Source organism: Protopterus annectens, chromosome 1.part2 (genome assembly GCF_019279795.1).
Source record: "Protopterus annectens isolate FY-2018-M chromosome 1.part2, PAN1.0, whole genome shotgun sequence".
NCBI classification, from domain to species: domain Eukaryota; kingdom Metazoa; phylum Chordata; order Ceratodontiformes; family Protopteridae; genus Protopterus; species Protopterus annectens.
Window position 1 is genome coordinate 1145033407 of NC_056727.1, and position 15608 is coordinate 1145049014.

General features: G+C 37.5%; 1 protein-coding gene across 1 annotated transcript in view; it reads right to left on the reverse strand.

Annotated features, from left to right (window-relative positions):
* Positions 1 to 15608, reverse strand: part of LOC122792265 (probable beta-D-xylosidase 5) — a 970913-nt gene that overhangs the window by 471503 nt on the left and 483802 nt on the right. Inside the window, exons 7-8 of the mRNA XM_044060016.1 lie at positions 13562 to 13719; positions 6766 to 6869 (exon numbers count right to left, since the gene is read on the reverse strand). Coding sequence (XP_043915951.1) covers positions 6766 to 6869; positions 13562 to 13719 — 262 coding nt within the window. The remainder of the gene's footprint in view (positions 1 to 6765; positions 6870 to 13561; positions 13720 to 15608) is intronic.

The following is a 15608-nucleotide window of genomic DNA, read 5'->3' on the forward strand; positions in this document are numbered from 1 at the left end:
TCATTGAAACCCACATTCAAAGATAATACATTTTGCCAGTGACAGATAAAGATTAACTTTGGGCAGTTTTCAAATCATAGGCCCTTTGCACACGAAACATACACGTTGTCTTTGATACACCTTCCTGATTGTATTAAATTATATTCCTTGTACACTATAGTACAGTTGTTAGAGGGCGTTTTATATTTGTTTTGTATATTTTTCCAGTAAACAATAAAACAAAATGCATGCACCAATAATGACAAAATTGCCTAATTCAGAACATTTTTCCAGTAAACAATGAAACAAAATGCATGCACCAATAACAACAAAACTGCCCAGTTCAGAACATTTCTATCATGAAAGTCTACTCAAACTTCTACAGTCCACCAATATCAGTAAATATGAACAATCTTTGAAGAAGTAAAAGTCATCTAAATAATTCCGCATTAAAGAAATCTGTAACTAATGAAGAGGTTGCTGCTAGCAAACAACTTTATATTTCATTGTTTCATCTACAAATAAAGTGCCTGTTACCCTTGAGGAATAAATTGCCTAAGTTGCATTACAAATGATAAGCTAGTAATATTGCAATAGGAAATGGATGGTAAACTGAAAACAGGTTCATAGTTACTAGTTATCTTCACCAAAAATGACTGCAGTATCCACCCCCTTTACTATACAGCACAGTATGAGCAATGCATCTAACTACTGTGGGAGTAGAACCCACAGCCTTCTGCATCAAAAGCAAGGACACTAACTATTGTGCTATTAACAACACAATCCGCCTTGACATAAGCAGCACTAAACTTTTGTTCCCCTGCAACTCTCAGTGTCTTGTAAAATCTACTTGACACTCAGCTGCATCTCTGAACTTTGCAGCACAAGAAATCTGGAAAAATCCAAAATTTTTTTTTGGAGGGGGGGGCAAAAGACCAAAACATAGGGACACATTTTAAACATTGCTTGTATAATGTTGGAATGTTGTTAGAATAAAATGCTGTGTTCCCACCATACTTTCACTGCCAAGTATTGAACCCAGGATCCTGTGCAAAACAGTCAGAGCAACATACCACTATGCCAAATCATGTGTTTTATGAAAGAAAGGAAGACTGAAATGTAAATGACTACCATTTAGTGAATTCAGTTCTCACCATAGCTGTCAACATCTTAGCACAAAGCACCTGAAAAAAGGCAATAATGGGGGAATACAGCCCCCAATCATATTCAGTAAGTTAAGTTATAACCATAGCTCTCAACTTTGGCACAAAAAACCTGAACGAAGCCAATAATCGGGGAATACAGTCCAAAAATGCACGGAGGACACCAGAGCAAACCCATACAAACACAGGGAGGACATACAGACTCCACACAGAAGACACCCCAGGCAAGAATCAAACCAAACAACCTGTAGCTTTTAGGCAACAATGCTACCACTGCACTATTGGCTGTGCTAAGTAACAAAAATAGAGAAACCACAGATTTTATGAGGAGCAGAACAAATATGAGGCAAAAATCTGCAAATGTTTTACAAATGGTGGTGGGTAGGGAATGCAGGCTCTTGTCACTTGGGCCCAAGTTACAGGGTTCAAGCCTTATTCTCTACCCTCCACCATGTAGCAACTGGGGCATCATACACACATTCCATGGCAGCTACATCTGATTCCGCAGTAACGATTCATGGCAGCTAAGTCCCTGTACATACTTCTTCATAAGCAGCAGTGATTCATGGCAGCAGTGATTCATGGCACATAAGTCCAATATCTGCAGGAGCTATGTCCCATACACACACTCTATTGAGCAGCAGTGATTCTGTACATGGCAGCTAGTCCCATGGTGATTCTGCAGCAGCCCAATGATCACCTGTCCTTGTTCTCCATAACAGCCTGCCCATGCAGGCTTTCTGGGTCTCCCCATGAGATGTTAGTAGGCTGGAGGCTCCAGCCTGTGGGTGATGTAGTCTGGTGTTCATCTGGTCTGTGCAGCTGTCACTGCACAGACCTCTGGGCTGGCAGGGCAGAGTTCCTTGCCTTCCTTATCCAGACTGCTTAACAGAGCAGTCTGGAGCTCAGGAATGAAGCATGCATGCGTGTGTGTAGTTCTGGACTGCTTAACACAGCAGTCAGGAACTAAGCACGCATGCATGAAGTTCTGGGACTTTGTACAATTTTGTTTTACTTTTATTTTTTATTTTCTGCAGTGGGGGAATTTATTTTATTCTTCTTACAGGTGGGGGGGCTGCAGTTCTGCAGTCCTATAGCACGGGCCGCCCCTGGGTTACATCATCAAAAATGACACCTGGGAAAGAAACTACTTGGCCACCATGGACAAATTAAACATAAAGAAGTAAAGCAAACTCGCCAAAGTAGGGGACTTTGCCCCCCCAACCAAATATACCAACTCCGAGATTTCACTATAGTGGGGAAAAAGGGCAAAAATCTCCTCTCTCTCTGTATATATACACGACAGAAGAACAAAACACCAGATCACCGATGACCACATCACTGAGAAGACATCTCAGACAGCAGATATCCCCGATAATGGTAAGTCAAGATGTTACAGAATGGAACACATTTCCGTTCCCATAATACACATAAAAACACATTAAAATGTGTATAGCAGGGGGGCAAGCCCTCCTGTGCTCCCCCACCCCCCTACTTAAATATACCAACTCCAAGATTGCACTACAGAGAAGGAATGGGACTAACTCCCATTCTGCACTACTCACCATTGTCAAAGATGTCTGCTGTCGGTGATGTCGTCTCGGCGATGTGGTCATTGGTGATCCGGTGTTTTGTTCTTCTGTCGTGGACCTATATATATATATATATATATATATATATATATATATATATATATATATATATATATATATATATATATATATATATATATATATATATATATATATACACACACACACACACACACACACACACACACACACACACACACAGTTTATATAAACAGATTTTCCTATGCTCAATCCTATCCTCCATGTATTGTACTGAGTTAAAACTAGTACAGTATATTAGAATGTGATAGAAAAATTTATAAAAATTGAGGCTTTATGACTGCATAAGTAACAGGAATGTGCCTTTAGTATTATGCAGAACTGCTTTTTGATACTGCCTTAAAGTGTGTCTTGTAAAACAGCAGCCGGAGTTGGAGAAGTTTTTATGATTTTAGATTACCTTTTATAGGTAGTACATTAGAAATATTTGACTAAATTGAAAATAGATTACTCTGTTGGTAAAAAAGATGTAATTAAAAGCTTTATATTTTGTTTTCATTTGTCTGACTTGTGGATCACCCAAGACCAGAGTAAGGGTAATACAAAACCGCTCCTCTTTTAGTTAGCTCAGTCACTTTCTCTTCTGCTGTAGTCCAAGGGAGTAAACTAGTCATGACGTGGTCAGTCAGCATATCTGTATTACAAGCTGGGAAGCATATTGAATTTTTGCAAATGTATTCCTAGTCTTATTCTCCACAGGGAAAAGTGGTATCACGTTTGCATTTTTATGTGTTAACAGCATTGTATGACTGTATAACGAGAAATCCTTCCAGAAATCCATCTATGGTACAAGGTAGAATCGCACATATCTGTGGAACACATACACATGTATGAAATTCAAGTGTTCATTTACTGTGGTGTTTAGGCATTAATGAGAAATCATTAATGAAGTAGCATATGTAAATAAAAAATAAATAAAAACTGTATGCATCTGAATAGTTCCAGTAAGGAACCTTGCCTCTGTAACACTTTTTCCCCAATGGTTTCAGTTTTTTACATGTAATGTTTTCAGGATAAAGAATGCTTCCAGTTTATTAGTGACTGATAAAATGCATAGGAACTGTTATCAAAAGCAGCAACAAGCACATTTCTTGTATTTTGTACTGCTTTTAAGACCATGGTTGTGCTATACAGTTTATAAATTAATGTTTTTAAGCAATTATTTTGTTTGTAATTATTCAAAATATGAAGCAGATGTTGATGTATATGTGTGCTTCAAAAAATAAAAATGTTTTGATGCACTTATATACAGTACTATAACTGTGCTTTGTACCCAGGTTGTGGCTGAAAAATGTCTCAAAACCAGATCACCTAACTCATAAAGACAAATAAAAAATAAATTTAAAAGACCAATGCTGTTATTTACAGTTTGTTAACTCTGAATACAATGAAGTTAAGTAATGCAAAATATCTGTACATATGTTTATTATATAAGTTGTAAGTTTTGTCAATAAAAGAGGGTGACAGCTATCTGTTTATGTTTTTGCCATAAAGGAAAACTTTTTTGATGGTGACACTGCCATTTTTTTACTCCATGACTAAGGCTAAGATTTATTCACTGAGATAAGATATTTTAAGCAATCAAAATTCTTAATAGACCAATACAGAGTATTTTTACATATTCATGGCCTGAGATAGTTTGTATTCCCTTGCCATCTGTATTGCTTTATTTAATTACATTTGTGTGATCAGTCTCAGCAAAGGCTGTATTGCTTTTCCTCTCCTTATTATTACAAATTAATATATATATATATATATATATATATATATATATATATATATATATACCTTTGCCTAATGTATGTAGCCGGAAAGCATGACTAAGTGAATAGCAAACTAAGCAATAAACAAGCAAGCAAGCCTAAAACTGTTATCTGTTAATATACTGTCGATTGTACCTGCCTAGCAGATTCTGATGTTCATATCTGTTGTTGGACAATGCATAGTACTGAGGATTATGCTATTCACCGGATAACAAATGAGAGAAAACACATTTTCGCTGAACAGGATGCATTCCGTGTATGTTTGAATTAAGGATGATAAGTAGTCACAGGCCGACAGGCTCACACTATGCTGTTGATCCAGTGGACCATTTGAGGCATGGCAACATAAGCCCACACTGAATTTGCCACAACATGAAATTAGTACCAGACCCAAACGTGATGAATTACTTTGGACCTAGTCGTAACCTTTTTCCATTAAGGCTTTAGGTGCCAGACTGGAAGTGTACTTGAGATTGTGTATTCAGTTGTCCATGTTGTGCTTAGAAAGGGTCAGAGAAAAAGTACTCCTCATCACAGAACTGATGTCCAAACCAATGACACCAGAGGCAACAGCAAAACACACTTCACTAACAGAGACAAGATGTCATCTGTCACATATCAAAGCATAGTCTTTCAGAAATGAATGCCTCCTTCGTGGATGTCACTGTTGAGGGAGAAAAGTGAACATTTCAATAAATATGAATTACTAGCTGTCAACTCTAAAGGGAGTTTTGAAGGTCTAAATTTATAAGGCAAATTTCATTTTTTAAATGACCATTTTCAGTGTTGATCACTAGTTGCTCACAGAAATGTCATGGAGCCAAGATGATTTATACCCAAAAACAAGCACTTGTCAAAACAGGTAGTCAAGTAGCAAGAGGTGGTTGGGTGCATTTCCTGCATGAAACACTAGTTTACCCAAATTTAATTTATCTTTGGCTGGTTACAGTTTTGTGTATCCGCAATGGAATTGTCACTATTTTTTAAAATGTACATTTGTGGATCTAACTATGGTTTAAATAAAAGGTGGCAGTAACAGTTATAAACTATTTTGATCTTGTCTATAGCAGCAAAGAAAGTCTTATTGTTATAGTGAAGGTTTTCACTCAGGATGATTAAAATTGTGTACTTGATGTATATGTTAAAGCATCTAATCTACTAATGTTAATAGGACTACAGTGGTGTCACTGGGCTCCTTGAATTGTAAAATCATCGGGGAATCTGCCCTTTCCTCTATTGTAGTGTGAATTTGGAGATGGTATATGAAATTAGAAGGGGGGGGAACGGGGCACAACCCCCCCCCATCACGCAGGTAGTGCAGAGAAGGCATTTTCGTAGATTGACCACGTTTTGTCAGTCTTGTGAGGATAAATATATATATATATATATATATATATATATATATATATATATATATATATATATACATATATTATATACTCATCTGCATAACCTGTGGACAGCAAGTAAAAGATTGTATTTTTATGACAACTGGTAATACCCTTTAATTCAGAATTTGTCATTGTTCCTTTTTCCCTTATTGGATATCCTTGTCAAAGTGTGTATATGTATATATATATATATATATATATATATATATATATATATAGTTAGGGAAAAGAAACAGAGAAAACCCTAAGATAGGAATGTGAGGAGAAAGCTTCAGATATTTACCTGGTTTTGTTATATATTATTGTTTACTCAGTATATTCTGCATTCAGTAAATTATGTATTTAGCTTTTTCATAATGTTTTGCTCAATAAGTGATTCTGTCAGTGACAGCCAGTCTCTTGTACCATTTATAAATGTTGGCATCCACATTGTTTTTATTTGTCTTTGTTTTGTAAAATGGACATGATTTGCTCAAGTTTTATTGACCTTATTCTGAATACTAGTTTCACTTTCTGAGCAATGTTCCAGGATAAATTTTCTGCATCTGGTGTTCTTGGTTAGCTGCCCTAAGCCTATAATCAAGGAAGCCTGAAGTGACATTCATACTTACAGACCTCAGATTAACATATCGTCTGAATGACAGCACCTTAGGAGTTCAACACACCTGTAATACTGTACTACGTTTGTTCTCGCAACATGAACATGAATCCAAGCACATGATATGGGGATAGAACACATAGTCTTCTGATCTTCTAATCAAAGAAAAGTATGTCACCTGATGAACCATTGATATTACTGCTGTTATGTCCTGCAGCAAAAACTGAAAAGAAAACTTACCTCTTTGGTAATATTCCCCTTTGCCACTGCTTCTGATATCTTCATGAACACATTATCAGGAAGGTTAATAGACAGCTCCAGATTAACACCAGCATTTACAGAAGCTATAAAAACAAAATATGGAACAACAATCAGAATATAAACAGATGATGTTACACTTACAAATAAGTGTGAAGAAGCTGTAACGCAAATTATTTTTTTTTCTTTTCACAAAAAAATTTGATTGTTGTAAATTATATAGCAAAATGTGTACTATAACTGCTAACTGAAACTAAATCTGCTTCTCAACTGTGTACACATTTGCAGTGGTCTCTGAAAACAAGGAGGCCATCCTCTACTTTCAAAGCCTTGATTTCATCTATGTAGACAGAAAGATAAAGAATTACAGTGAACTATAACTTTACTTCTAGACTGAGCAAAACTGACTGCCTTCTTGAAACAGATCTAAATCTGGTTTCTATGTTACCTTGGTATTGTGTAGGTGCTGTTTGGACCTCTAAAACAGAGGTATCTAGAATTCAGTACATCTCTTTAGCTATTGGTAGCGATAATTTTAGAGAAGCTGGTGTTTAGAACTCCACTTTATGTCATCTTATGGTTTAAATGAATTTATTATATAATTTCTTTGTGAATATTTTAAATGGTATGTATACCTTTTGTTTACAAAATGCATCATCTAATTATATTTATTTCATTTTAAGATTTTTTTTAACTCTGTTTTAAATGCTTGTGCCTAGTGATTTATTTATTAGCTTAATATGCACATTCGATTGTTGTACAAATAAGTGTTGGCTTTTATCTTCTCACAATATATTGTTAACATACTGCTACCATTCAAATATTTAACTGCTAGCTTACTATAATGGTAAGCAGTAATTGTGTTTTTGATATGCTGCTGTGGTCCAGTTTGTGGCAGCATCTCCATAAAGACAGGCAAGGAGGTGTTGATAGTAGAGAGATAGCATTAACACCTCATGGAAAATTTTGTGTGTGTGTGTGTGTGTGTGTGTGTGTGTGTGTGTGTGTGTGTGTGTGTGTGTGTGTGTGTGTGCATTGGCTTATGTATGTCCACATGCATGTATCTGTTTGCAAAATAATCTTGGAAAAGTTTCAATTAATGTTGGTAAATGTGCACTGTAAAGTACTGTGTGAGTGAAATTCTTTGGAACCAGTGAAGATAACACTATTATATAGCTGTGCAGTGTAAAGCTTACTTATGTGTGGCAGGTGTTGTCCATTATCCACATAAGTTTGCATATACTGTGCATTCTTTAAGGGTAATCACCCCTTGTATGTCATCTGATGGCAGTGCTGCATATCATGAGACCATAGCCCCTTTCTAAGACATATAATTTTGTGCCAGGAGTGTGAATGTTATGCCCATTCATCATATGTAAATTGGCATGAATAGTGCAAATTGTGAGAGTGTAGCATATGTCTGGCACATATAACTGGGACATTTGTAAATTATACTGTGAAGTGAACTTGCATAACCTGCAAATCAGTCTTTTCATTAGAGAGTGTGTGCACTTGTAGCCAGAAAGTATATATATAGTAGCATACCTTGCTCAGCAGTTACATAATTTTTAGACAGAGTAGTTTTCATGCAATGCATGAAAAGTTGATAAATCCATGCATTATACATTGGGGTCAAACTGGCTCAGTGGGAGGAAGCAGTGAGTTAAAATTAAAAATTATCTTTTTAACTGGGCTGATATGCTTTATGGTCAGATCTTATCAGGGAGGATGATACTGTAGGGGTGCTGCAGTGGTTACTCATGTTGGTTAATACTAAGTCCAAGATATTATCACCTCTTGTGGGGGTATCGACTACATGTTCCAAGGGATTTGCATCGATTAAATCGAGGAATCTCTGGGCATTTGTGTTCTGGCAGTTTTTTCAGTTTATGGTTGGGTAATTAAAGTCACCTAGGATCAGGGTAAAGGGTTGAAGCTTGATAGATTTGAAGAGGTCCAGATAGGTGGAGTGGGCATCTTGAGTCAAATTTGGAGGTGTGTAGCTAGCTATACTTTGAATAGGGATCTTGTCAACAGTTAACTGCACCTATAGTGTCTCCTGTGTGTCATACTGTTTGACCAGCCTGGAGGTATGTGTGTCTTTAACATATATTGAAACTCCACCTCCTTTGGCTTTGCTGCCCACATTTTGGGGTCTGAATATATGATAGGATGAGTAACCAGGTAAGGCTGTGGTGCTCTCTAAATGTTTGAACCATGTTTCTGTGACTACATAAATGTCAGCATCTTTCGGGGTTAAGAATGCTTGCAGTGAGTGCAGTTTCATGTTTAGACTCCTAGCATTTAGCAGCATGACTTTTAATTTGTGTTTTGTTGAAATTTTTATGTTGGTAGTATGGACCTCATGACTTTTCCTATAAAAGGCACTATGGGGGAGACAAGGGCCTTTGTCAGAAGCCTGAAGCCCAAGTGAGACAGATGTAGGCCATCTCTACCAAAGCATCAAGGTCTGTCGATCATATCTTCACAACCTGTCAGGCACTGAATCCCCCTGGAATGACACCAGAAACTAAGCCAATTGTTAAAGTCAATAATTTTCTGTTTGTACTGAGGCATCATTCTGGGTGACGGTACAATGCTGCTTAAGGCTAGGGATATACCTGTCTGGGACACATATTCAGCAAGCTCAATCATGTCTCTTTTCATATAGTCCAGGAGGTACATCTCAAGTCGTTCATGCTAACATGGACTATGACAGAGTCATAACAGTAGCTGTTGTTGAGAGACTTGAGTGCGTGAGTAATATGGCGGATTCTGGTGCCTGACAAACAACTAACTGTGACTTTCTCCTTATCCAGCTACTGTTTCTTCTAGACAGTGCACTGTGTTCTTCCAGTTTTAAGTCAGTGGTAGCCGGAATTCAGTACATATCTTTACCAAATGGTAGTGATAGGTCGTCTAAGTTTCTAGAGCTCTTCTTTATGATGCCTGCCTATAGAAACATATTTTTGTATTGTCTTTCTGTAAATTTAAAGTCACCTATACTTTTGTTTTTTATCACAATTTTATTTCATATAAAAGTGTTTTACTCAGTTTAAATGATTGTGGTTGGTTGGTTATTTAGTAGCTTAAGAGTATGTCTGTTGAAATGGTAGGTACATTGTTGACTGTTAGCTTTTATTTTGCAACAAGTAATTGCTCAAACTATTGTTTCCATACAAATATTTAATGTTTGGCTTATTCTAAGATTGAACAATAACTGTGTTTTTGACATGTCAGAATGATCTAGCTTTCTGTCACACTACCCTACAGACAATAAAGTGGGGTTGGTATTATAAAGATACCATTAACCCCTCCAAGAACACATTATGTGCGCATTCATGTACAAAATAAGATAACCATTTGAAATGCTGGGACCCACTAGAGTGAGTCCCAAAATGCTGAGACTGAATGGCTGAAAGATTAGAAGACTAAACTTGTAAATATTAAGTCCAAAGTGCCATTTCTCAGAATACTTCCTTTTCCCCAAGGTATGGTTATCTTGGAACTGGTATATATATGTTTTGGGGGTGCAGGGGGAGAAGAGTGATTTTGGAGATTCAATCTCCCCCCGTTTTTTTTCAGGTTTTTGGTACTAGGCATTTTGAGTGCAGACTTTTCAATAGTGATCCACAAATAATCTTAGATGAGCTCCAATTAAAATTTGTAAGACTGCACTAGAAGGCAGTATGCTCAATATAAGGTAAGTTCTGGGAAAACATAGAGTATAACTCTGGTGTAAAGCTGCATAGTGTAAAACTTATTTGGTCATGGCAGGTGTTGGTTATTGCTTGAGGCAGCAGTGTGCATTTATTGTTTAGCCTTAAGGTCAGTCACCCTTTCTGCATTATTTTGCATTGATGGTCTAGATTCTGAAATTGTAGCTCCTGTTGAGCACACATAATTTGGATCTAGTAGTGCAGACTCTATGCTCACTCATCTCATATAAATTCATGATAGTGGTGCAGATCAAGAGACCAACACCTCTTTTCAGCAAAGTAACAGTACATTAAATTAACATACTGAAAAACATGAAAGCAGAATAAACATAAATCAGCTGCATGATTCAATCAGGGTCAGAAATGATCTCTTCAGATAGCTACTGATTTACACACTGTGTGGAGTCTGCATGTCCTCCCCGTGGTTGGGTAGCATTCAAAGGACATGCGTGCGTAAATGGGCATGCCTTCGTTGAAGGTTGGGTGTCGAGCTGGCACCTATGCATTTCGTAAAAAAAATTTACTGCCAATCATTAGCGGACCGGAGTTCCGCTGTGGCGACCCCTTACCGGGAAAAAGGCAAAAGACAAACAACAACAACAACATAAGAATGAAGTTATGTTTTTAGGCGGTCTACATGAAACCATCAGTATTCTGCAAAAATATCATACTAGACTCATGGGATGATAAATTGTATAAGTAGTCTACTGAAATTAACTGCACAGTGACTTGCTATAACAAGTGCATATTCATCTGGTTATGTTTATACTTCTAATTTGTAATCAAGATCAACTAGAGTCTACAAATGAGTTACTAGGATTAGCTGAAGGTTATCACTTGAGATGTTTGTAGAACCAATGATATACAGACAAAAATATAACTGGAAAACATTGGGTACTTCTTGTAGGATTCATTTATGTTTTTTTTTTTCTTGTCTTTGGATAGATTGACAGTACTCTTTTCAGCTGTGCCCCAGGTGAGAATCAAAATGTAACAAATAGCTCTGATATCATACAACATTATCCAATGTTCAAGATACTTCACTGCAAAGATTACAAGTAACTACAGAATTAAATAACATAAAGAAATGAAAACAGCATTACTGAATGACACTACACACATTTCAAGCAACTACAGATCACAGCAGCATTTAAAAAAAAAAAAAAAACTGAGATAACTTTCGAAGAGCTACACTACTAACATGCTAATGAACTGGATTCAAGAAGATGCAAGTCTATTAGTACATTTCTTCTAGACTGTTTACTATAATGCACTTTGGCCTCTGTGTTTCTTTCCTATTTATATACCATACTGACAAACCCACATATATCACATGGTGACAATAGTGGAGAAATAAATCTGCAAAAAATAAAGAAATAAATTTGCTTTCAAGAATTTGTGTATTTGGAAGTACAGATGTTAACCCCTATTTATAATAATGATCAAACAGCAGCTGACAGGAATCTTCTTATTTCAAAGACATGTTGGAAAAAATGGAAGTGTTGCTTGCTTCAGTAGAGTAATGGGACAAAGCCCTGACTACAGCTTATGTGACCTGAGTTCTGTTAGAGAATTGGTTGTCAGATGGCAAAGGCAGAGTGGATAGGGTGTGCCCATCCTTGGGGTAGGTATGATGGTTCCTGCCCTTCTTGTGCCACGGTTTTCATGACAAGGCCTTGGGTGGACATCAATGGGCCATCATGATGAAGAGAACCAGCATTAAGAAGATCTGGACATGACCACTCACGCTACTGCTTGCAACACCTGTTGATGCTTGTGACAGAAAATGCATGTGCATGTAATGAGCATTGGTAACCCTTGCAGTGGCACAAGTGGTCAAAGGGCAGGTTTAGGCCATCAAAAATTAAAAGTAGGTGGTTGACATCTGTTTAATTGACCACATTTGGTCAACATATCCAGATGGTGGACATGTGCACTAGATCAACAATCCCTGTTTAGGGAAATATTCTATTTCCCCTGGGATTGTGAGATCTCAGAGTAAATACATATCATTAGCAGGGAGTGTCAGCAGTACACCCCCCCTGCAAATTTTTTTTATGTGCATGCAGAAAGGATTTTCCTAGCACATGTGCAGTTGCTTGTCAACATTTGTATTGTTGACGTTTTGTGGTCAATGTTCATGTTGTCGACATTGTTGACATTTGGGACCAAAGTCATTTTATATATATATATATATATATATATATATATATATAATAATAAACACACATACGTAGATTGATTTATACCAAATGATCAACTTTTTAAATAATTAAATTTCATCTGATCAAATTCATATGGTCTATTTAAAAATCTGAACATATGAGCAACTCAAAAACAGTGTTTTAGCAAGGGATCAACCCCCCCCCCCCACACCCCCTGCTAATTATATATACCAAATCAGAGATCACACTACAGTGGAGAAAGGAGCATATCACTGCACCATGATCTTAGGACAATTCACTATACAGTATACATATATATATATATATATATATATATATATATATATATATATATATATATATATATATATATATATATATATATATACACATGCATACACATATAAAGATAGAGAGAGGTACAATTCATTTCACCTGGTCAAATGCTTATTTGGTTGACAAAGTGAACAGTAGTACTGTTTGTATGAACAACAGTTTGAGCAAATGAGTGATTGATTGAAATCAAGTTATTGAGATTTGCTGTATGTTACCAGGTCATCAGAATTCCAAATAAAAATGTTAGCTGGGCTGAACCTTTCGTCTTCACTTGCAGGGCCAGCCTTTGCACATGTGGTGCTCAATTTGAGATATATTAAGGGCCCCTCGCATTCATATTCAGTTCCTTACAGAGTTAATGTTTTCGTTTCATGAGCTTTTCTTGCACCTTGTCATAGTTCTATGATACCATTTAACACCATTTTCTTTCACATTCTTTACTGTCTACTCCTACCTTGTCAATTAACTCTATACATGTAGGTAGGTTAAAATTACAATTATTTTACCTTTGAAACAGTGCAGTACTCTGAAGTATACATAACATTTCTCAGTACTAACCAATGGCTGTCTCCAGGAAGCTGGTTGTGTAATTGTGCCTTGTCATGATGAATTCAATTGCTCCCTCGTCACTGACCACATAACCTTTGAAGCCCCATTCTGTATGCAAGATGTCTGTCAGAAGCTTCTTATTGGCACAAGAAGGAACTCCATTGATCCTGTTGGACAGATAATTGTTATCAACTGAATAAATAGGAATGTCAAGATATAGGAAGACTGCATTTACTTTGTTTGTGACCCAAGTGAGACTAACCAAATCCAAAAATAATGGTACATACAGCAAAATAAGTATACAGCATGTCTTAACACAATACACAAACAAAATCAACCAAACAATTTATCAGCACAAGAAATGGGATGGCAAGGAAAGGGAATTAAATGATTGCTATAGACAAAAAGTAGGTTTTATCTTGAACCATTTCAGAAATACTAAGAAATGAACAAGGTGCAAGTACTATTCAACAGATAGGCAAATGTTAGAAGGAATCTCACTGGAAGACAGCTGGTTAGATTTGCATCTAATGGCCATTGCACCAATAACACACCAGGAGGTTCTACAATGGAATATAAGAGGAATGTAAGAGGAAACACATTCACTGCAATGAAGCAAGGGATGGCCTTTATTATACACTAAACCTGCCACCAAACATATTGCCAGTAAGATGCAATTCATTATGTATCCCTCAGTAGATTCAGAACATGTCTGGTGGTCAGCTTTATGTGTCATGGCTTAAATGGTATGTTGTATTCAAGGCTAGGATTATACAGTACAGAAAGCTTAAGGCTGGGCTGTGCACTTTTAACATCTCCAGAATATGCTGGGGTAGGTCTTTTTGCCACTGAGATATATGCTAAGGTACTGCTTAGCAGTGATCTGTGCTGGTACATATGCTGGAGCTGGGTTTAGTTGTAGTCACTGTTTGCTTCAGTAGAGTATGTTAAATTAACTTTGGGATGTCTGCTGAGGTTAATTGTTGCTGATATCACCAACAGTATGTGTGTTCATGTACAGGATTGCCCAAATCACTGACAGTATAATTAAGATGGTGAACAGAATCTCACATCATTGACTGTGTAGTTTGGAGGTGGTGGCCATGGTGTTCTGTTGTTAACAGTGTGGCTGCAGTAGTGGCTATGGGCTCTGACTGCAGTCAGGATGACTAGGAAGATGATAGCAGAGAACACTGAAAATATACGGGAAGCAGAGAAGGGAGAAAATCATCAACTGGCACTAATTCTATGGGTTTTGTGGGGTGGAGTGGTCTTGGTTGATGTTGGATGTGGTAGGGAGGAGTGCAGATACTCGAGTCTTTGACGGCACAGCAAAATTGTGTGTGTGTGTGTGTGTGTGTGTGTGTGTGTGTGTGTGTGTGTGTGTGTGTGTGTGTGTGCGCGCATATATGTGTGTGGGGGGTTTGGGTGTGAGTGCAGAAAGGGCAAGCTGGTGACAATGACTGCTGTGGTGTGGTGTAAGGTAAGATAAGCTGGTAGAGCACTGCAATTGCTGACAGGAGGACTGGCATAGGACTCCATTCACTACCAGAAATGGATAGTTGCCATCATGGACCTTTGATTACTGAAAGAAGGAGCATGAAACTGTGATCTTTCATGAAAAAGAGAAGATAGTGATATCAATTGTGACACCTGTGCCCAGGCCCAGCAAACAAGGAGCCTCAATCCTCACTAAAACCAGTGAGGGGCGTCTCATATGGGAGGAATGGATAACAAATACACACAGAACACAGAGATCACAGTCAGTCTGGGGCTGGTCACTCCCTTGCTCTCCAGGTCCCCAATAAGACTTCCCACTAGCACAGCTATAGGGTCCAGATCTCAGCCAGCTGGGCAAGGTAAAATCTCCAGCACCCTCTCTGTCCAACCAGTGCTTCATGTCCCTGCCCAAGTAGCTGACACACACACACTTTCAGATAAGAGTTTATACAACCACACAGACACTCCTGAGGAAGGCTGGCACAGGTTCTCCAGCTTTGCCCCTTTTACCCAGACTGCAGAGTAGAAATCCCTGCCACCATCCAGTTAATATTTA